General features: G+C 40.7%; 1 protein-coding gene across 1 annotated transcript in view; it reads left to right on the top strand.

Moving 5' to 3' along the window:
* The window catches only part of ERBB4 (erb-b2 receptor tyrosine kinase 4), a 610,912-nt gene that overhangs the window by 499,457 nt on the left and 87,589 nt on the right, over positions 1-23,866 (top strand). The window contains exon 20 of the mRNA XM_032693564.1: positions 12,065-12,250. Within this exon, the coding sequence (XP_032549455.1) occupies positions 12,065-12,250 (186 nt within the window). The remainder of the gene's footprint in view (positions 1-12,064; positions 12,251-23,866) is intronic.

Below are 23,866 nucleotides of genomic sequence, written 5' to 3'. Positions count from 1 at the left end.
CCAGTGAATTCAGCAGGGCTAGGACCTCACCTCTGGAGTAATCCTTCCAAGAAGTCTGCCACAGGTTTAAGGAAGAATCCCATGCTTTAGTGAATGACTGACAGTATGAGTTTTTCCTAAATGAGGTAGGAAGTATATTCAGATGCTTTTTGTTATGGCAATTGCAGAACTCCTTATTTCAAGTTTGTATTGTTTTATGACTTGGAACCGCTGCATGAGGTTGGATAAATCTGTGAGTGGGGAGAAGATCTGGTGGGAGTGTTACCTTATTCACTGAGAAATACAGCTGTGGATTCATTGAAACTATTTAAAATTCTAATCAAATTCAAGAATTAGTTTTGGCTGTAAAATGTGTGTGTGTGTGTGTGTGTGTACGAAGAAAACGTTTTGAACTGATGTCCTGTATTATACTTTCTGTTTAAAGGTGTAAGGTACCCCAATAACAGGGTTGATACTTGTTGCTTTGAAGTGCACTTTTGGGCTTGGTTACTAAAACATGAAGTCAGTTATTTGCTTGGCTGTATATGTTAGTTTTACGAAGGTTAGGCTCCCATATTTGCCACTGTTTTATCAGGACACAGTAGAAGAGAGCTTTTTTGAAAAAGTACAAATCAAACAGGCAACAGATGAGAATATTAAAAAAAAAAAAAAGAGGCAGAGAAGTGGTGCTGTGAGTATCATAAGTGGTACACAATAGTTTAATTAATCAGATGCTTGTGGGATTTGTATTTCCATGATGAGCTTTCTGTTACATACAGTACTGTGAGGGCTTGTTCTTGGCATTGTGCTGTGTGTTGCCACCCTTTACTATGGGTTAAATCTGGACCTGGGCCAGAATGCTCTCCTCCAGCTTCATATTTTCCCAGGACTTATGTACTTGTATCTGAATTTGGGCTTTTAGGAGAGTAATCTTACACACTTCAATAAAAATTTGTTTGTTGCTGTAAGGCCATGAATTCTGGGGACTCACGTCCCAGGAGGATACTGCCTGCAGGTGTGGGTCTTTTCATCTGCACAAGTGAATGGTGTGATTTAAGGCAGAGGGGAAGATATACCTCTGTAAGCACAGATCTTGCTGGAGTGGAAGTCTGTAGCTGAAAGACTTGTCATTACAAACGTGAGAAACAGCCTTCCTTAAACATCAGCAGGAATACTGAAATGCTTCATACAGTCTTTCTGACATTCAGATGCAAAGTGCAGAAATAAAACTGACAAAACTTGGTAAAATGGAAAATGAGATTCTTGAACAACGCTTGATCTGTTGTGAGAAGAAGCTGACACAAATATCCAGTTTTAAAGCAGGGTTTGGTGCTGACAACCAGGTGATTAGTGCTGATTTACCACTAAAAGAAACTTAAAACCTGTATTTAAGAAAGATCCTGTTGCTTTGCATTCTTTCTTGGTCCCTCCAGCTCACATTAGTAATATAAAATAGGCACATGTTAATGTTTAAGTTCCCAAAGGGCAACATGTATGCCAAAATGTTGCCACACAGATAAAAAACCGCAGATTTTTATGGGACCTCTGTTAATAAAAGAGAGGAACTGTTTCCACAGGCTTAACTGTAATACATCCCAAACAAAGCATCAGTAGTTTGAGATTAAAGGTGAGTCTAATGAGGTTTGAGGGAAAGACTGAAGAAGAAATGTCTTGATATTTGTCAGAGGAGCTGGCTGTAAAACTGCATGAATATGCTGGCTAATCATTTTTGAAGCACACTTGTCTGTGATTTAGCTCAGTGCCAGATGGGCAGGCTATTCCATATCAGATTTGTCATGAAGGCAGGCTGATGGGGCTGGGTGAGCTCCAGCATGTGCTGCAATTCACAGATCAGCAACAATGCAGAAAGTAAGCAAGGGCAAAGGGCCCTGGAGGATCAATGCATTGTATTTGTCATACTTGGTTTTATGCTGCCAAAGTGCCAAGTCAACTTAAAGTTAAGGGAGAGCAAGGGTTATTGTGTTGTAGTGAGAAAAAAAAATCCAAGACTCATGCTGTGACTGTTTTTAATAGGAATGTAAGGGTACGGGAGCTCAGGCTTACAGGAGCTGAATTTGAAGTATCACTGTTGAAATATATTTTACCTTCAGAATACTGTAGTTTGGAATACTTCTCCCTTAGTGCTTTGTTGCAGATAACCCTTCAAAAATTGTTTCCATGTCTCAGCACCGATCCAGACACCTCTGATACATCAGCAACTGTCACAGATTTATAAAAATAATTATCATCTGTTTATATTAATATTCTACATATTATTTACAAGTGATAGTCAGCTGTCCCTATTGCTGCTAGTCCCATAATTGTAATAGAAAAATAAGACAGAAATCTGGTACCTGACTGGCTTGCTGATAATCTTTGTCATATTCTGCCAATACCTTTTAGATATCACTGCAGTAACTGGAATAAAGGGATAGAGCCGAGGTCATGCTGGGGCTGGCAGTCCACAGAGCAGCAATTGCTGGTTTGAAATGCCTGGTCCTTCAATACTGAAACTGTAGTTCCAAAATTAAAAAGGTTTTGCAGAGCAACGTTTTCCACATTAACTTTTGTGTTACTTTTTGTTGCAATATGCAACATCTCTTGGACCTGTTGAAAATACAATGAGCTTGTCCCTGCCCTGAAAGGCATTCAGTCCAGATAGACACAGCAGATAAAGGGCAGAGAAATGATTATTACTATAACAATTTATAGACGGCTCTGGGTTGCAACACACATCTCCTAACCTCTAAACAAATTACTTAATTTTTTTAATTAATTGGTAATTATGCTCTGGTTTTAAATTACCTCGGAATGTTTACTTAAACAAGCAAATACTATATGAGGGGTTTCTTTCAGACAGTTTTTTTCAGCTGTTTTGTCTACTTATCCACTGAGAATGTGTTTAAAATGTTCTTTTCAAACACCTCTTGTCATCAGTGCTTTCTCCCAGGTCATATATTTTAAAGAAACTGGATGACACTTGATATATAAGGCAAATTGTATATTAGCAGTAAGAGAGACAGAATAGCTCTTAGTTACTTGCAAAGTGATTACAAGTGTGTCTTGAAGGTTTCTGCTTCGTATGGAATATTAGGCTTTTAATTACAGAGACAAATATGCATTGTACGAAATAGAATTATGTACGTTTCTGATAGACCAGGGCCTGGTTTTATCTTCATGCTTTACATGACAAATAATACAGAAATGTTTAAGAAGAGACTTTTGAGCTATGTTGGCAAATTGCAGCTCTGTTGCATTTGCTCAATAAAAGCTTTGAAGGCTTTCGTTGATGGGCTTGCATAGGGAGAATCTGTGATATGGAGCAGAGTTGATGCAAAGGTAGGCAACAGCTGAGGTACAGTCAAAGAACAGTTTATCTGATGGAAATGTAAGACCTCAGTTAAGTAGATGAACGTGGAACAGGGTCTAGATAGGGGTAATTCTCTGGGCTTCCATTTACTGACTAATGTCAGTGCATAGGCAGCCCCCAGGTTGAATCTACTGGGAAACATTCCCCAGTGTTGAGGTGCTTTTGCTGTCTGTGCAGTGCCCTTTGATGGAGTTCAGGGGGATGACCTGTGTACATAAAAGCAGAATTTTGCTCTTTGTTTTCTGAACCCAAGCCAATAGTTTTTTTGGGTTTTTTTAAAATGAATTTTGGTTGGTTTAAGTCAGTGCCCAGAGTCACCTGCTAAAGACACAAGTTCTCTGAGAAGTTATTTTAGTAATTAAAATGTTTGGGGAAAATGGTGTTTGCAATGAGGAGAGAAAATTAGTTTCATTGATGAATTGTTTTCTTGGCAAAATATCGAACAAATATTTCTTGGTGAAATATATTTATTCACTTGCTGAAACTAAAAGGAAGAGTTTCTGCTGAAGCTTTTCAGTGAGAGATATATTCCAGTGAGTACCTCAGCTAGAAGATGTTTTTTTGAAATATAATGGTGATTGAAGCACCTGTTTTTGTCATTTGCTGAATGAACTCTGGTGAATTTCTGTTTTCAGTTGTTTCAAGAGTCAGACTATGTTTATTAGATAGGACTGTTGTCAAATCCAAATTGGAATATTAAACACTGTGTGCATGAAAGTAGGGAAGAAAATGTGGGAGGAAGAGCTGTAGAAGCTGAGGAGAAAACCGCAGGCAGAGTGATGTAGAAGCGCTGTGACACAGGGAATGTGAGGCAGCTTTTGAGGACTTTGTGGCTCACTGATGACGGCTCAGTCAGAAAAAAAATCTAACAGTGAACCAAATAGTCCAATGAAACTTTCCTTGTTTAAATATCATCCCTTTGCAGTACTTGAGTCCTGAGTGTGATGCTCTTGTGCAGCTGAATGCAGATGAGGGAAAGGTGGAGATGAGTCTGATTTGAATTCTCAGTAGTGAGAGGTGAAATACCTGCATTACAGGCAAAATGTATCTTTGATTAAAACAATTCTTAATGTTGATTACACACTTGATGAAATTAGGTTTTAATCTGATGCTATCCCTTTAAACTGATCCTGAAGAAGGAAGGAGCTTTGAGTGTGTGATTATAAAGTGAAGCTTTTCAGCAGTAACAGAAAATATCAGAGCAATGCCCGAAGACTCTTCAGAAAGGAATGAGAACTTGATAGATTTTTTTTTTCTATCAGTCATTCTTAAGACCTCGCCATCACTCACCTTAAGTCAAAAATCCAAGCAATAACTCCCTCCTTCTGAAAGGAATCTGCAGATGAGACTAAAAATGTGTATAAGCTGGTCAGGGACAAGATCTGTTTACCCTCACATTTGAATACTGCTGAAATGATGGCTTTGTTAGACTGTACGGTTAAAACTTCAAGCATTTTTGCTAGTTGCATCAAAATAGTAAGAAATAAATCACTTTTGACAGACTGCTCTGAAATAATGATGTGTCACAAACTATAAGTAAAACATTTGTCAGAATGATACAATATTTTTACTAAGAGGTGTTGTGTGCTGTTAAACCACTAACGCCTGATCTGCAAGGGGGAATCTCCAGCCTGAAATCCACTGTTACTTCTCGTGACAACTTTCAATGGGAACAATTCTAGTTGCTGAGATCCTGAACTCTTGGCTATTTATGAATAAAAGTGAACTGAAAATGGGCTTTCTCATCACCATAATCAGTGGTTTTGGGCAGGGTTCACAGAAAGGTTGGTGGGAGCTGTCCCCTGACCAAATGTTTGATGGAAAATCTTCACTTAGTTTGTTGTGCACTAGAGGTCTGTTCCTTTAGGCTTGAGATTCCTCCTCTGCTAACTCAGGCTCTGATGAATTGGGAGACTTAATTGGTACAAAGCAGGGAGAAGTAAGAAGTGTATAGTGTGTGGGTTCTACAAAATGTATCTCCTGTATTTTCAAACATTTAAATATGTACTTAACTCTAAGCACCTGAGTCCTGCTGGAGTCAACATGGAGGTCCATGCCCTCAGTGTTTGCAAGACAGGGATCACAGGAGTGCTATTTTTCTTTTTTTTTTCTAATTTATTTTATGTTACTCCAAAATATATAGTGAACCAGACTTGCTTCTGTGAGCACATGAAGATGTCTATTCCTGCATGAATAGGATCTTCTGTTTCCCTAAGGTGGAGAGATTTGACCCAGCAGTCTGTAAGCTTCACCTTCAAGAGGAAGAGCTTTCAAATCCCTGAATTGTGCTAGTTTCAAGTGTTAGGAGGAAAGTGGGGCATCTCTCTGATGCATTTGAATCACATGGGTAATTGCTTGCATTGGAATTCAGTGTCAACAATGCAGGCTGTGTCTCTGCAGCAAAGTCAATCAGACTACGTACTCTCTGCTGTGTGCAAGTACTGTGACAGGCAGAGGAGTCTCGGAGGGTTTGCCTGCTCTGAGAAATGCAACACATTTAAAGACACCACCTCCAGAAAAGACCGCGTACCCACTCAGCAGTGAGAGGCCAGCCAGGGACCAACCCTGCTCTTGGACAGTGTTGTACCATGCCTTGCTCATCACCAGGCTGCAGCCTGAATGCGGTTTGGGACACTGATCCAGAACCACCTTCTCCTGATGGAACTAGTTTGATAGGAGCCAAGTGAGTGGCACTTGCCTTATGCTGTTTCCATCACATTTGTGCGTGATGGACTACAGGGTGTGGTCCCTGATGTGGAATTTTATTTTGTTTTTCAGTTTTAGTTTTTATCCTAGAGAGTTCTTGGTGTAATGACAAACCTGACAGACCGATTTCCAGAACTTTCTGAAGAAATAAATTAATCTCACCGTTTAATGATGCAAACCACTTGTACTCCAGTCTAAGTATGCAGTGACTACACTTACTACACTTACTACCCAACAGACCTCTGCTTAAGCTCCTTATTGAAAACCAAACTCTCAAAAGTTCAAATCTCTTACATCTAAAAGATATGAAGTCCAAAAGCACCCATTCTAAATCTGTAGGCTCTTTAATCATAGGAGTTTGTCCTGGCTCTGAGGGAGCACATGTAAACAAGACTCATGTTATCTTCTCTGTTTGGTCACATACAGCTTCTTTAACATGTCTTCCTAAAGCAAAACAAGCGTGAAGGGAGTTTCACAGAGATGATGGTTAGTGCAAAGCTCTGGCCAACAGCTCATTAGACTTCTTTAGTGACAGGGCCTTGATTTAGACCTCTAGTTATTTCCTGCTGTGCCAGCTACACTCAGTGTTTCCCCACAGAAAAAGCAATTGGCCATGTGAGCGTTAACGTAGAATTTGGACCTGGATGTGCACTGCTACACTTCAGTGCAACAATTGTTGATGAACCTGTACCTACTGTAAACATTCATCTTGCTTTATGCTTCGAGTATGGATGTGAATGTATAGAAAGATTATTTTTTTAAATACCTTTGTTCATTTGCTCCTGGGTCCTGCTTCTCCAGAGAGAAGTTGAGAGAATGTTGTACACAATCTGGGTGTTGTCACCATCTCCCACAAGGGCGCAGTCATAGAAACCTGTTTTCTCAGGACATGGGATGTGCTGCCATACTTGCACAAGCTCAGTCCTGCAGCAGTAGCCTCAGGGCTGACTCAGCAGCATTCAAGTGTATTCACTGTATTACATATTACACAGCAGTAAAATTGATTATAGAAGCCGTTGCCAAGTCCCAAATAAGACTTTTGCCTGGAAGTGCCATATTAAGGTGCCTATTCCTAATGACTATAAAAGAGTTCCTGGAAAACCAGCTATGACAGTTTATTCTGTTACTGTCCTGCCTCTGTTTACTACTGTTCCACTGTGGGACTCTGATATCCTTTGCTGGTCCCTATAGCTGCAACTCTCATTTCATTTTCAGAAGTGGCTGAGACATTTCCACAGCAGCTTTCCAGAGAGTATCTGCCCGAGTGGTGAAATTTGCAGCCCAAGTGTTGAAGTATAGTAGTGCTCTAAGGCTGAGAAAACAGCATTTTGCATAGGGAATACAGGGGAAGTGTAGCAATGGGTGTTATTGTCATACAGTCAGTGTGGGCAAATGTATCGTTAAGTGTATATTTGTGCTGTCTCCTAGCTTAAGTAGTTGTGCAGACTGCATAGGCTATGTCAGCTATAACCTGAAAAAAATTTTAAGACCTAGCAGACAAACAAAAGGCACTGAAATATATGTTGGACTGTAATTGGATGTGCCCTGCAGCAGGTCAGACATGCGTTCGAGACAGGTGTTTGTCCCAGCCATTAAAAGAAATGTAAAATTAATGTGAAAAGCAGTGTGTTCAATGTAATCTCTCTCCTGTTACCACAGCACAGCTGTGCTTTCAGAAAAATGCACAGCACAGTATGAAGTCAGCTTTTAAGTACATTTATTTACTCGACACTGATTAGGAAAAACAGCTGGGTTGTTCTTTTCTGGCTTTCTTTGTTTTGCTTTATTTGAGGGCATTTTATGGCAAGAACATTTAGAAGCAGAAGGTTAGGAAATCAGAGGTTTTTCAGACTTTGTCTGTGCTAACTGAATTCTTTGTCAGATGGATATCTTCATCTGGCTCAAGAGAAGCAGTAGATCAGGAAACAGTTTTGCGTGGGATTTTCCAATTGCAATTGCACCTCCTCAGAGCCCTGTTGACATAGCTCTGCTGACAGAAAGCAGAGTCATAGGTCTGGTCACTGGCACCTAGAAACTCCCCCGTCTTTGGGATGTGCTCTTGTGCACATGGGAGGCAGATCTATGTGAACCATTAAAATAACATTTATGTCATGGTTTAATTTAGTTGTTTAATGTAGGCTTGTGAATATAAATCACAAGAGTTGAGCTTAATGGAGCAATATTGCAACCACATTCAAAAGGGGCTGAAGAGAGAAATGATCAACATGATGTGATTTCTTTATTCAAAAGAGCATATCTGAGAAGTGTAATGCTGACGAACATGGAAGGCTCAACTCAGCTCACCTATGGTGAGGCTGGGGGGACACAAACAGTGATCCTGCCAAGCTGCCTGCAATAAAGTCTTTCTTTGCCAGCCTTCCTCTCAGATACACTGACACTGCAAGCACTGCTGCGAAGAAGGAAAGCCTTTTTTTAAGTAACTTGTTTGAAACCTTGAAGTACCTGAGCCTCAGCTGGTCAGGGCTCACCACAGACCTGCACCTTGGAGGTAAAGGCAGGCTGAGCTCCAGAGCTGCTCCCTGTGTCTGAGCTGGCTGGCTTACAGCTGTGCTGCAGCAAGTAATACCTGAGCAGCAACAGCATACAGAAACTCCAGAAGGGGATTTGTTCTGGCTGGAGAGTTACTCCTGTGTTAAACTTCCTGCTCTTGCAGACAGATGAAGAAGGGTGCCTGATGTCCAACAGGAACCTTTCAAAACTGTCACTGCTCCTGCCATTTCTCAGATGCCAGTGTTACAAAGACTCTGACTCCCAGGGGAAAGATGAAGTACCATATCTTAATCATTTCTCTCCCCTCCATCCCTTTTATATTTCAACTGTCAAAGGAATTTTCTCAGGAAAGAAAAGCTAAAATGATCTGGGGTACTGTTCCCACTTCTGCTTCAGACTTCCCATGTGACTGTGGATAGTAAGTTGTGCTTTTCTCTACCTCAGTTTCCTCTCCATTAAATTAGAATAGGCACAATTTCAAACTCATTCATTTAATTGTGCCAATTGAGTGTAGATACAAGATCTGCAGACACACAGCTACCAAAAGATTCAGAAAATTGCAGAGGTTAGTTTTGAAAGATGTCAGTGCCACCCAGCCGAGTTTGTGAGTTTAGGTGTCTTACCTGATTAAATGTTTTAGAAACTCTGTAGAAAACCCTCAACAGAGTACCCAAGTGCCACAGAAACTGTAGCTGCAGGGTCGTTAGTGTCCAAACAGATTTTGAAATGGGAATTCGTATTCCTTATTTGCTGAACAGATTTTTAAAATGCTGCTAAGTCGTAATGTTTCTGTTGTTTGTCTGTTTTGTGTAATTAGGCTCTAGCAGAACAATTGCAATCTCTTTTACTTTGTGTTTGTGCTGTGCTGGATAGACATAGCCCTGAGTTTAGTTCTCCTGTAGATGCAAGTTCCAGAAAAATAACAGTAGTTTTACTAATGAGAAAAACTATGTGAAACCAGAATTCATGCTAAATTAGTATCTGTTAGCGGCTTAGATCTATAATGAAGGTTTCCTTGCTCTCTGTTGTGTGTCTCAATTCATTGTGGAGCAGTCCCTAATATTTTATTAACAACATTTTTTTTTCTGGAACTGTTCTCCAAAAGTATGTGCTTTCCCGTAGCATCAGAACAAGACAAATGGCACTGTTTGCTTTTATTATTGTGCAGAAGTGTCTTTCCTTTGGACTCAGACAGACTTGGAAATGGTGAGTTGCTGGAGAGTAAGGGAGCACATGCTTCAAAGTCTTATCTGGTTCCTTGGTAGGCAAACAGAATATCTTGTCTCTGTTCTAATCAGTCCTCATTATAAAGAAAAGTATTCCAGGTCTCCTTTCTGGGGAAACTCTTACCTTTAGACAGAGAGGGAGTAGGCAACAAGTACGATCTCCTTATGCATCTGCAGGAGAAAAATCAATGGGGTGAAAAGAAAAAAATGAGACAGAGGAATTTTGTGCTCTGAAACTGGATACTGCACCTGTTGACAGGTATTTATTTTGGTGGCCTTCGGGGACATTTTCTAGTCACAGCAGAAAAAAGGCTAAAATTGTTTCAAGGAGACTCCATAATTAAGAGTTGAGTGAGTAGGAACTACAATAATCTGAATCTGAGCAAACCTACTTAAATTCAGATCCCTTTTCTAATTTCTTGTGTCGGAATCTTCCTCAGATCTGCTCCTCCGTCATTCCATCAAATAGCCCCCATTTATTCATTTATTTATTCTTCACATACATTTAGGAAGAAAAAGAAAGGAGTCGCTCCCCCCAATGGGGACCATCTGCTCTTTTCTTATTGGGAGGGAAAAAACCCTACAATTAGTGTCTTGTTCATCTTTTTGTTTTACCAAAAAAAGAAAGGGACAGAAAGAAAGACAACTATTATGCAAATACTCTGCAATTTGGTTTCAAATAGTCTTTGTACTATGATGAGCAATTTCCTTTAATACAAACTCAGCCTACTTGCCAGAACTGGGGTTTTTTTGGTTGTTGGGTTTTTTTTTTTTTCCCTTAATATAGGGAAGGGAAAAAAACCATCCAACTTTTATGAGTTGGGGATATGCTATGTTCCTATGTTCCTGAGATGACAGCTTCAACTTTTTCTCATCCTTTTTTCTTTCTTTCTCTCTTTGGTACTATTTCAGCTGTTGTTCTGTAAGTTGTCAGAAAGATGTCATATACGGGGTTTTGGGGGGAAAAAAAAAGGCAACAAAAACCAGAGAACCAAAATAGCTTTACAAAACCACAATTTCATCTCCTTTTTCATTGTTCCATTGCCATGATGAAGCGGTCTTGAAATGGAGGAGTCAGCTTAGTGAATGAAAGAGAAGAACTTTGTCCCTGCTGCATTTAAATGCCAGTTGCTTGTGATGGCAGCATTAGCTCTAAGAACAGTTATAGAGGTTTTTTATACAGAGCTTCTCTGCTGCTTGTCAGTAGTATGAGCTTTAGGATTGAATAGCACAGCCAAGATTAAATCCTTGTTTCTGGACAACCCAGCTTGGTAGCTGAAAACTTCTGCCTGGAAAAGACAAAGTCTAGAAGAAAGAAAGGAATATTATTTCCTGTTTACTCTGTGAAAAACTGAAATATGGAAAAAACCAAAATGACTCATCCAAGATGTGTTGAAAGAGGACTTTGGAGGAATCAGGGGCTGATCTTAGAGGCTCGGGTTTAGAAAGCTGCTGCTTCCTGTAGTAATTTACTTGTGGATCAGGATACAGAGAAGAGTGTTGCTGCACGTGGGCTACTACTGCTTTGTCACAAGCTCTGGTTTAGGCTATTGCTGTGCAGCAGTCAATGAGATGGTAACATGGTCATATCCTAATGGCTTAATGAATCTGCTGACTTTCAGTGGGACTTTAGAGCATCAGGCACGTTTGAAAAGCTCACACTAAACCTCCTGATTCTTAGACCTTTTCAGGTTGAACTTTGGGAAAGCATCAATCAACATATAAATGTTACATGCTTAAGTCTACAAACACTGAGCATAAATTCTCTGTTCCAGTAGGATGTTTTGGCACACTTTCCTTGAATACCTTGTGAAGTAAGGCATGACTGGCCATCTTGCTATACATGAGAGGCCAGTATTGCTTGCCTAATATGAAGCTGATGCTCCATGCATTGACCACAAGTATTTAGGAAGCAAAATTATGGGAAGTAAAATGAGCCCAAAGAGACCTTAAAGCAAAGTTTAGTGTATCACACTTACATCTTTGTTTCTGTGGCTGTAATGGGACAGGGAATGTAGGGAAGTGCAGAATTTTAGATCTGAGCCATGACTGGATCTGTGCAGATAGTCTGATTCTGTTGTTTGGGACTCACTACACTGAGTGTACAGTACATCAGACTGGATGTTCCCCAGGTATACCTAGCACTGGGTAGACAGCACAGGAATTCATGGTGCTTAGAGGACACTGATCCCCTTTAGAGGCGCAATAGGAAATATCTTATGCATGGAGTCTTTAAGTTACTGGAGTAACTGGGTCACTTTTATTGTTACAGGAAGCTCTTATCATGGCCAGTATGGACCACCCACACCTGGTGAGACTCCTCGGCGTCTGCTTGAGCCCAACCATTCAGCTGGTCACTCAGCTGATGCCTCATGGCTGCCTGTTGGATTATGTTCATGAACATAAGGATAATATTGGTTCCCAGCTCCTGCTGAACTGGTGTGTCCAAATAGCTAAGGTATGTAGTTCAAGCTGTTCTCTTTTTTTTTTTTTGTCATTTTCATAACTAACTTTTAAACAAGACTTTTATTTTTGTTAGTGTTGGGGTTTTTTTTCAGGACTGCTTCTGTTTTCAAGAAGGCTGGGTAGTTCTTGGAACACACTATTTTGGCTGCTTACAGTATTAGATTACTTGCCAGTACATAAACCAAAGTGTTTTTCTTGACTGTTTTTCCAACTTAATGTTAATGGGAGGGCATCTTTCGGGGCAGTGAGGGAAGAAGCCCCCCGATATGACATCTGGGGCTGAACACAGGGTGATTTTTCAGCCTCTTCTGTTGTTCACTATTCATGCATAGGGATTTAACCTTATGGTATTTTTCAACCTTTCTGAATCTGCATTGCCAGTTAAATTCTGATACGCCATCAGTTGTCTGCCCCCACACTGCCAGGAAGATAAATATTCACTTCATGCCACTCCTTGGGGAACCACTGTGGTTCTACTGTGTTTAAAACTATCACAACAGCTGAGGCTGGAGGGTAATACTACTCATCTCTGCATAATGGGAAGTCTCAAGGGCTGGACCCCACTTTTCTTGCCGTGGTATAATGCTCTCTGCCTTCCTGGGGCTTTTTAGGAGCAAGAGCGAAGCCTTTATCATCCAGATGCAGGCTGGATTATCAAGAATCAGATCAAACCTTCCTGAAGGTGCCAGTAGATGAAGCAACCATAATGCTGGGTAGAGGAGTTGGTCTGTAAAAGAGGTGGGGGGAATCCAAACCTCATAGTCTGATGTTGCAGCATTTTGTAGGCATGTTAATGCCTTGTCCTGTGGTGGTAAAGCAGTCAGAGTTGCCTGGAGTATTGGAACACACTGGTGGGGATTGTCTGTACCTGAAGATTTGCAAAAGTTTATTTAGGGCTGTTACCAGGTCAAGGAAGGTAGGAGAGAAAATACATATTCCTGTTTGAGTCTTTCCTCCCTCCCATCTGTTCTCCACTCTTTCGATAGTGGCTGCTGTTATATATTACAAAACATTTACACAGTGGCATCCTTGCAAAGGTAATCCACCTTTATTTTCATTTTGTGCATGTGTATGGCCCTTGACTCCTTGGGTTAGTGGCTGTATTTACTTTGCTGTGGACCTTATGTGGGCAGCTGATTTAGTGAAGCAGATAGCCTAATCCATAATAGAGCTGACAGAGGTATGGGAGGATCTGTGGAAGGCAGGTCATGGCTTTCCCATGGTGATTCTTATCAAAGTGAAACAGGTTCTAAGGTGATTTCTATTGTAAATGGTTTCAGCTTAATGCAGGAATTGGATTTAGATACACTTCTTGGAAAATCATTGTCTGATGGTTTTCTTGATCACCCTGTGATACGGGAGGAGGAGATTAAGTATTACAGATATTTGAGTTCTGAGGTGGTTGGGTAACCAAGCAGTGCAAAGAAGTGAGATCATACCTGTAATATTAACTGATGAAGTGTCAGGAAGAGAAAGGGGCTTTCTTTGCAATAAAGTTGGCCTATTATTGAAGGAGTGTAGTGAAGTTTAGTTGTTTAGTGAAATTTAATTAAATTCATCATCTTCTGCATCACAATAATCTTGGGGTTAATTTTGTCTTGGCCTCAGTTTGCAGCATGAATCTCATCCACCTGGCTCCCCATAAAGAGGACAGCAGCAAGGGACTGTTTTCCTGAGAAGTGCAGTACTTGGTCCATAGAACTGATTCATTAGTTCTGGGCTATCCCAGTTTGTCTGGAGTATTTTCTCCTCTGTGTTTAGTAGGGGATGGCTTGTTCTGGTTAAGAAGCTCATCACTGGTAGTGCTTCCATGCCATGCCAGTATGGTGCAATCCTGTTGTGGAAGTAGACTCCAAAGCATAAAAATATACCTTAAAGTCTATACCTCTTCTTCTTGTTTTTGTAGTCCTTGTGCATTGAAAATCATTGCTATCAGGTTTCATCCATGCATAAAGATACACAACCTCCTATATAACAATTAAGAGAAGAGAGTAAAGAGAAGGACATAAGAGTCTGTGCATACCATATAATGTGTAAGAGTAATGCAAATTCTGCACAAAATTTTCTGCATTGCACTGTGCTTTCTAGTGGGATACTAGAATGAATACCTGTTCCCTTGCTATCTGACAGACTATAATGTCGATAAGGGTTAGAAGACATACACAAGAAAATGTTTCACAGCTGGTAGGAAGAATAATATTTGAGATCCCCAGACAGGGAGACCCCTTATCGCAAAAGGTGGAATAAAAGTAATACTTGTTTTCCATTGATCTGTCACATTTAACAGTGACTAGGAATCAGTCTGCAACCTGTAAACAGGAGAGATTCAGTTTGCCTAGAAATAGACTGGTCTCCAGAAGAATTAGCGCAGAAGGTGGCTGTTGCATCAAGCACAAGTTCCCATTCACTGCTGGAGAGGTCTGTGTGTTCTACAGTGCTCACATTTCAGACTGTGCCATATGGCTTGAGAATGTCTTTCCACGTCTTGCTTTCCTAGTCTTTTGGAAATGATTGGTTGTGTCCTTCTGAAAGATACCAAAAACATGATTAGCAATGTAATAAGAGGCAAAAATGATCGAGTGACTCCCCAGTCCTATTCTCTGCTCCCTGAAGCAGCTTCTGGTGTCTTTTGTTGCATACATCTTTCTACCTTCACCATCCCTGCTTTAGTGGTGAGAATTTTCCCAAACAAGAAAAGGACTGAAGGAAATGCTTCAAATCTGAAGTTAAGGCTGATTTTTACAAATTGTTTAAAATCAAGTTGCTGCTGCAATACAGTTTCTCCCTAACTGTGCTTTTCTCCATCTGCCAGTGTACAGGAATTTATTTATTGAAGTCACTGCTTCAGAGTTCACTTGTTCTGCCAGGCTGTTCATTTCCATATGTCTCTAATTCTGTACAACTGGATGCAGAAACTAGTTGGATGCTATTCTTGGTTGCCAACCGCTATATGGCTCTAGAGATCACTTCTGAAGGTTGCCGACAGGGCAGTTAAGTATTATCTACTGCCAATTGGAAAAAACTTGGGTGCTTTTTCTCTTTTTGCTTATACAGATTGTCTTGAATTTATCGTCATGTTACATCATTGTAGGGTAATTGTGTTCTTCTTCCAGAAGCTTTAGTTTCTTATTTTGCAGATGAAAGATGTAAAAACAGAGTAGCGCCCAATCATTCTGCATAAAACATGGTTGTCAGACAGCAGCTGTGTCTGAGGAGGTTCTTCCCTTCTGCTTTGTAGTTACACAAGGCACCTCCTTGTGTCTCACTTCGATGTGAACTGTCTTGCTTAGGAACTGAAAGTTTAACCTTGTAGCTCTGAGATCAGCACAGCAATTTTATGTGGAGTTTGATGTCCAGTAAAGGAGTAAACTGTGCTCACATATCAAGATACTTTGTAGAGTGGGAGCAAGAGTGACAACCTTGGTGACCTTAGGGTGTGGAAGGATGGAAGGAATAACACTTAATGAACATCCTTAGTGTTGGCTGCTCGAGAAACAGATTGAGAATCAAATGCTGTAAGGATGGCACAAGCCTAGAAGTGAATTTAGTAGCTGAATTTACGTCCTTCTCAGCCACTGTATGTCAGATACATGTAAATCACAAAGACTGAACAAACGAACAGAAAAAGGTGCTGTGTGCATTGATATTTCAATGTGTTTGATACAATTTCTCTCAGCAAGGGCTGCCCAAACACACCCACCCACAGGTGTGGGAGTGAGGAAATTCTTACAGAAATGTGTTCAAGAAGGGGAGAAACCGCGAGGTTTCAGTCAGGAAGAGCTGCTTGCACTCTGCCACTGGGTGAGGTTAACTAAGGCACCTCTATTTGAGCCTATGTCTGCTCTCTGTTACTCTAGTGGAAAATAAGCCTAAATTCTATGGAATTACTATTGTGGACCTTTGTGCTGTGCCGAGTGCTCTCTGTCTCTTTCAAGGGCATCTAGAAATGCAGTTTTGCTTCTGCACTGTTACAACACTTGTAACTTCAACATAGACCTGGGCAGTCATATCTATTATTTTACAGGGTGGGTATGTGGTTCTGTTACAATTATGGTTTCATTCACTGCTGTTGATTTACAGTACATCTGTGCCAGTTTTGCTGAGCAGTGTTCAAATGCAGAAGAACTTTTCCTGCCCCAAAGAAGTCAAGGCAGAGGTAGAGTCAGGAAGCAATTTTCCCAAAACAAAGCAGCTTGTCTACGAACATCTGGCCTGTGGAGGAGAACTCAGCTCTCTTGGGTCTAAGCTGGTGTCCTGCTTTGTTCTACCCTGTATCCCCCAGGGGCTGCCAGACCTGGTTTTTGTGTTCTGAACTATAATAAGTCTTTGACAATCCCTCAGAATACTAACGAGGTAAAGAAGAAGTAGGTTGATACAGTGGAATGTCATGGAAGGAAAATCAAGTACTTAGGAGATTACTTTTTATACCTTTTCAATATAAAAGAATTCTCAAATTACCTTAACTAAAGCACTGCACAGCATCAGTTATCCAGGTATGCAGGAAAACAATGTCTGAAAACACTCTAGGAAAGAAAAAGAGAGAGGAACTTGGTGATTGAATTTTAATGAAGTGGATGCACATCTTTAAGTCTGCTGAGTATTATTCCAGCACACTTGGAGTCTTTGCTCTCTCTCAGGACTCCCTGCCAGAAGTACATATCTGCAGCTGGAAACCTCCAGGAACTATCAAGCCAAAGGCTCTTGCAAAGCCTCCTTGCTGCTTCTTTCTGCCACCCTGTTACATGTCCTGTTCAGCTTGTTCAGGTTCCAGGGCTCTGTGCCCTTCTGCAGTTCTCTTGGCAAAGCAGGGCTTGTCCACTGCCTGCTCCTGAAGCCTCTCTCCATGCCAGACTTTTTGGAAAGGTGTATTTATTGCTGCCTAGGACAGTGCTTCTCAACTGGATGTAAACTCACAGACTATGTGAAATTCAAAGGATCAGTGTTGATTTATGCAACTGAGAAGCTGATCCAGAAGCTGGTACAGCGCTTATCTCACATCCTAAATTCCATAAGTTTCAACCTGCGTTGCTCATGTCTGGAGTGAAGGAGGCTTTGAGCAGGGAGGCCTGGTGGCAAGTGAGATTGCACTGTGAGGTGAGGAGCCTTTCTTCTCCATAAAGACTCGATGGATTAGGAATGAGTCATTGATAGAGACAGGATTTGTTACACTGCTACAGATGGGATGGGAGAGAAGCTGTGTGCAATGAGAGGAATCTGGGGTAACTGGACAGGTTGGGAAGAGGTGGAGGACAGTGGCTGTGGTTCAAGGTTTTTCTTTTTCATTAAAGAAACCTACCCTACAGCTCAGTGACTATTCCATCATGGAGTGAACAAAGGAGCTTAATGACAGTCATCTATCAGCTGTCCACATTTTAAGCTTCAAGATGTCTCTATTCCCAAAGCTCCTTGCCATGACAAGGCTAATTGTATAATTATAATGCTATACCAACCCCTCCTGACGTGCTCATACTGGCAAGGACCAGGGCTAAGGGCTGTGATAATTATCCCTGCAAGCAAGTCCATTAGCATAAATGTAGTTTACTAATGGGGCTGCTCTATGAGGAAGTGCAGTGTACAGAAGAGTGGGATCTAAACCAAGGGCTGTGAAATTAAAGCCATATTGAAACAAGGCTTTAATTGTGTGGAGCAGCACAATCAAAATAGGTGGGGAAAGTATCATTTTTGTCTCTTGAATCCCTCTACAATTTCCTTTTACTATTCATCATGATTATTTTTCCTACTCTGCTGAAAAGCTTGGATATCCACAGATTGAAAGGAAGGACTCTTTTTCTGGTGTTGTTGGAGAGCTCTCACTGAAAAAAGTTGTGTCATCAAGTCTCAGAGGGGACTTACCTCACCTTGCGCATGCCCAGGGATGTTTTTTTAGTACCCTGCCAGACATCTCCCTGGGTTACAAAGGTTCATAAAAGCTTGAGAAGCCATTGCAACAACATTGAGGTGGATCTTGCAGAGTTCCTTATCCCAGCTTTTAATTTCTAAGTGGTGGAAGGGGACAGATTTCTTTCTTGCTGTGATGAACTGGACTGTCTTGGGTTTTGTGAAATGCTGAAGATGCTTCTTTTGATCCTCTCTGATGTTAAGAATTTTTTTTTCCATCTAAAGCAGGACAGGAAGTAAATGTTAGGACTTTAGTCATTGTGTCTTATCTGCCGTGCTCAGATTGATGTGGGCATGTTGAGTGCAGCCACTGCTAGTAGGCTGAGACGTAGCATCGGGGCCTGGAGGCTCTTCTCTTGAGCCTTAGTTGCAGTGGCTGGAAATAATACTACTAATAAATCAGGGAATTGGATCCCAGTAAAAATAATTACAGCACCTTTGCACTTTGCATGTTTCCTTGGCAGGCACAGTATTCCACGTTTTCCTGCACAGTTGTGTATGTACTGATAGAAAATTTAATGCAGTCTCCTCCCCCTTTCTTCACCAGTCATTTCATCTGGAGCATTGCACTGTTTTAGCAACTTCTTTATCTTTTCTACCAAACTCAGTAGTCCACAGAAGTTTCATGTGAAAAGCATTAAAATGAAGGAATGCACACTAAAGTTCAACTTAAATGCTGAACAAGTGTTTTTCATTTCTCTTTTTCTCCTTTTATCTCAGACTTACTGTCCACTCACCAAATTACAGTCATTCTTTCTCTGAAATTTTGTCTTTCACTTTCTTTACTTCCAACTTTCCCCCACGTTTTCAGTGCTTTGTGTCAACCTCTGTTTCCTGTTGCTCTTTCTCCTTCATTCTCATTCCCTGGCTACTTGGCTCCCTCTAGCTGGTACCTGCTCCGTGCTCTGGAGGAACACAGGAGCATCATGCCTGCCACCCATCTGAACTCTTATGTCAGCATGTCTCACTGAAGGGTTTGGAAAGGACCCCAGTTTCTTCATTTCTCTCATAATAATACACTTGGTTTTGAGGTTTTAATACCAGCTAACTGATGACTGCATGAACCCCACGTGCCATTCTAGTTTGTGGGGGAGGGATATTGGAGTCTGGAAGATTGTGTCAGAACCACAGGAACAAAAATGTAAGATTGGTTTACATAAAAATTACAGAGATACCTTACTCCCAGCTTTATACTCTGACCTCTGATTCTCTAAGGCTATTTTACATGCTCTAATAACCTCAGTGTGATAGTATTTGAGTTATTTATGGTCTTCAGTGTGTGAGTTATATATTTGGTCATTAGCTCTAGAGCTGGGTGGAATGACTCAACCTTTGAAGGTGACTACCTCTCTCCACTGACGATGTAAAGACAAGCGTAGGCTAACCTTGAAGCTCTCTGACAGCTTAATTTGCAGGGGGATAAATGTGAAGGGTGCAGGTGATGACAGGGACACAAAGGAAATCTGGATCAAAGCAGGTGCTGGAGGACTAAGCTAAAGTTGGAACTACTAACACAGGTGTGGTTGGATTTCGTTCCTGCACAGTGAGACACGTGCTCTTAGTGAGCTGTGCCCTTGGTTCTGCCTGAGGTCCTGGGAGCAGGGATATTAATTCAGCTTGGCAGTGACTGGGAGGGGTTTATAGTAGGTAGTAATTGTTTTTTCTCCCATCTTAATCTGACTCCTTATCTAGGCTGCCTCTTCCCTTCTCCCAAAAAATCCAGTGTTCCTAAAAACAGTTCTATGGTTCATGGCTGTTAGGAAGAAAAGCAGAATTTTCAGCCATTTACAAACCACATCTGCAATAAAGGAACAATTTATTGCAGAGCGACAATTTATTGTTTTGTTAAATTAAAGGTGCACTTAGGCCTGACATTTATAGGGTCTCTGATATTGGGGAACTGACAGCCATAGGCTACAGAAACTCTGGATGTTTTACCTCAGTGCACCAGCACTCTCATCAAACACAGTGAGCTGCACCAGGGGGACACGGGACACACACAACGCTAGATTTTTCCTAGCACTGCCCAACAAGAGTGGCTTGGGAAAGCATTATTGAAAACCACTTCTAAATTGAATTCAAGATATTATAGGAACACCTACTAGGGTCTGTCAGGATTTCCATTATGAGCACATATTTTTGAGGTTTATAACTCGACCATAAAATTCTGCAGGACTGTGACTTAGCATAAAATGTCTCAGCCCAAAGCGTTTTTTTTATTATTATTCCAGAAATATATGTATTTGGCTATTTTTAAGTTGCTGAAGTTCAGAAACAAAAGCTGGATTTCTTTCTCTATATAACCATAAATTAAAATGCATTTTCCCCTAGTGAGTACCTTTCTTTCAACATTGTATTTTATAAGATAAATTATCCTGCTTGGATAACTACAAAAAACTAAGGACCAAGGCAGTGATGTTACAAGTTAGGATGCCCCACATTTTTGAAAAATACCACTGTATGCACATGCCCCACAAAAACCTATTTATAAACCCACATTAGAGTCTTCAGGAAACTCTGCAAGGCCATTTGCAAAAGCTTCTGGGGCTCTAAAGAATGTTCCCGTATTTGAATAGAGCTTAGCTTTCACAACTAGCTAGATCTCCCAGTGGTACATGGAAGAACTGACCTAATGAAAGGGAAGGGAGATGCTCAGCAGAAGCTGTTCCAGATGAGGGGTTTGGTCCATAATCATGATATCAAACCTAGCAGATGTCTATTAACAGAAGAGCTACTGACTGTGTCCCAAATCCAGATCTATCTTTGGAAAAACCCGACACTGTCCAATTTTCATGTATAATTGCTTTTCTGTCCAAGTGGGAGCCAGGGGTGGCAGTGGAGTGAATCCTGTTGTCTCCCTGTCCTGGTATGACAGGAGCCTGTGCTGTATCAGGAGCCCATGAAACAAAGTACAAAATCAGTAGTCACTTGATATCCTTTTAAAAAAACCTTTCTGAGGTGTATCTCAGGCCATAAATGAGACCTGAAGATAACACCTTACATCCTGGTACTTTGCTGATACATTCCCTTCACCACAAAGCCAAGTTTTACAGAAATACCAGAACAGCATAGGTGACAGAAAATGCCCTGAAACTGTGTTTCCCTGGGACACAGCAGTGAATACACCCACAGCAGTGAGAAGCAGCCACTTACACAGCTCCTTCATGAACTGAGAGTAACATGGCAGTGTGTGAGAAGCAATGCACTTCCTGCAGGTGCTCTGTGATCTCTGGGGTGCTCCTGTGTAATGCAGAAGGCCAAGGTAAGTCTGCTTAATATACCGTGAGAGGGGAGGGAGCAGTTCCAAGCTGCCGCTGGCACCGTTTCAGGAGCCGTGCCAGACCTCAAGCCTGCAGGGTCATCTGGCAGTCAGGTGTCATCAGTCAGCATTCTCCCCCTTTCCTGCACCCCATCTGTTTCTGTCTGGTCTGTTTGCGCAAATTAGCTCTCAGTGTGCAGCAATTCTCACTGTAGTTGTGTTTTCTTTCTTTGTTCTGTGACCTCAGTGCTTTCTTAAACTTTGCCCTTATCTGTGGGACAGATTAAAATCCTGGCTGCTTCTATTTTTATTTACTAGCTGTCCATGTTAACAGAAGGGATCATATTCCACGCTCCTGCAACACATTAATATTTTCTGATTAGAGAGGAAATCAGATTGGGTTACGTATCCCAGGAAAAATACCAAGCATGAAAAGAATGCATTGCCCTGAGCTGAAACAGTTCTGAACAATTCTGAATTTTCCAAAGAAATAATTTTTTCAAGACCTCAGAAAAGTCTTTGGATTTATATTGCCTTTCTAAAAAATTAATTTTAAAACAAGTTGTTTTCAAACAAAAAAATACAGCTATCTTTCATAAACGTTCTTGTTCTGCTTTTTCAAAATGGTATTTTGTCAGGTTGTTTCACACATATAACCCAAGTCAGTTTTAGAGACAGCAACTTTATTTTTCCATAAACATTGGTTTGACCAATATTTTCTAGGAATCTGTGTATATAACTAAAATGCTGCACTGTAATAGAATTTGGGTTTGTGTTTAAGCTCATCTTGCATTACTTGCATCGTGAAATCCTTTACATAGGGACTTGGGTGCAGCAGTCTCCCATATCATGGATGTTGCATTTCAAGCAGCTTAACTTGGAATAATCTCATCCTGTGCTTTGTGTTATGATTGTTACACTCCCCTATCATACTTGAGCACTCTCAAAATATTAGTGTCTTCCCACCCAGCAGTCCTGCTAAGCAGGGCAATATCATTGTCCTAGTGGATGAGGAACTGCAGAGTCAAAAGGCCAGGTGATGTGTCAGGGCTCTGAGGCTGGAGCAGATGACTTTGTTTTCCAAAATACAGGGTTATTTCCTAACCTTTGAACACTCTCTTCTTTCCGCAAAGCACAAATGTTTTTTATGTGCACAAGGCAAATAGAGGATTTGGTGTTTCTGAATTGGAAAATGACTCTTTCGGCAATTATTTTGTTTTGTTTGGGTTTTCTCCTTCACATTTTTGGACTTAAATACAAACTGAGTCATCTCATATAAAGACAGAAATAAGACTAAAACACACCAACCAGGTGATGTAGAAAGATGTGTCATCATTGCCAGATGAAGGTCTGACTTTACCTCCTATAGGTAACAGTGAAAAACATCCACTTGTACCCAAAAAATGAATTTAAATTGTAAAAGCTCTAGTGGTTTTGGGGCATGCAAGGTTCATCATAGTAGCAATTAAATGTTTGTGTGCATTTAGTCGAGCTAAATGAAGTTTTGTATGCTGAGTGTTAGCTATAAATTTATCGTGGTTAAATACCCAAGAGGAAAACAAGTATGTGAGGTAAAGGACAGCAGTGGCATGAGGATGAATGAGTCTTAACTGGCTATGAATAAATTTAGAGCAGAGATTAGAAGAAGGTTATTTGGCACTTTAAGTGGTAAGGTTCTCAAACCTAGTAGAAATAACAGGGGCAAAATAATTAATGACTTTTAAGATGGAGCTTGATAAGTTTATCAGGCAAATTTGGGCTGAATGGCACACAAATTCAAGGGCCAGAATTTGATGACAGGGTTGCTTTTAGTTCCTTGTTTTGAAGCTGAGTAGTAACAGAACAAGAATAAACAATGAAAGGATGTGTTCCCACAATTTTCTGCGGGACAGCCCAGGTCTGAAAATTGGAGCTTCAGGAGACAGAGATCAAGTTGTGTCTTGCACTTTGAATTGTTTCTTGTTTTTCTGTTTCTTACTTGTTCACCTTAATCATTCTTAATTCAAATTAAATCAGATTCTCATTCCATTAGCTGAACTGAATAATGCATTACTCTGAGTTTTCATTGAAATCAGCCAGCCTATTCATGCAGTGATGATGCTGCTCTTGTGAGTAAACAGATCAGAATCAATCCCGTAGTCCAGCCTGCTTCACCCTAAGAAAGAAAATTAAGCTTTCATTTCATCTCTCTTTTTTTATCCCTTGCCTCTGCCTGGGGCTTGCTATCAGTAATTCATAGTATGTGTACAGTGGGTGGAAAAAGCACTTAATGGAATTATTTAATGAAGACTTTATTACATTTAAACATAAGTGCTCTAGTTTGTGTTGGAGACTTAAGATTCACAACATTTCTTCTGCAAAACTGGCAGTTCAGCGGTTCTGATTTTGGCTACATTTAAAAAAATACTTCATTATAGTTCAGAGCTTACACACACCTGGACAATATTTTAT

This window comes from Chiroxiphia lanceolata, chromosome 7, assembly GCF_009829145.1.
Source record: "Chiroxiphia lanceolata isolate bChiLan1 chromosome 7, bChiLan1.pri, whole genome shotgun sequence".
Classification (NCBI taxonomy): Eukaryota; Metazoa; Chordata; class Aves; order Passeriformes; family Pipridae; genus Chiroxiphia; species Chiroxiphia lanceolata.
The sequence above is the reverse complement of the archived record's forward strand: the minus strand, read 5'-3'. Positions and strand labels throughout refer to the sequence as shown.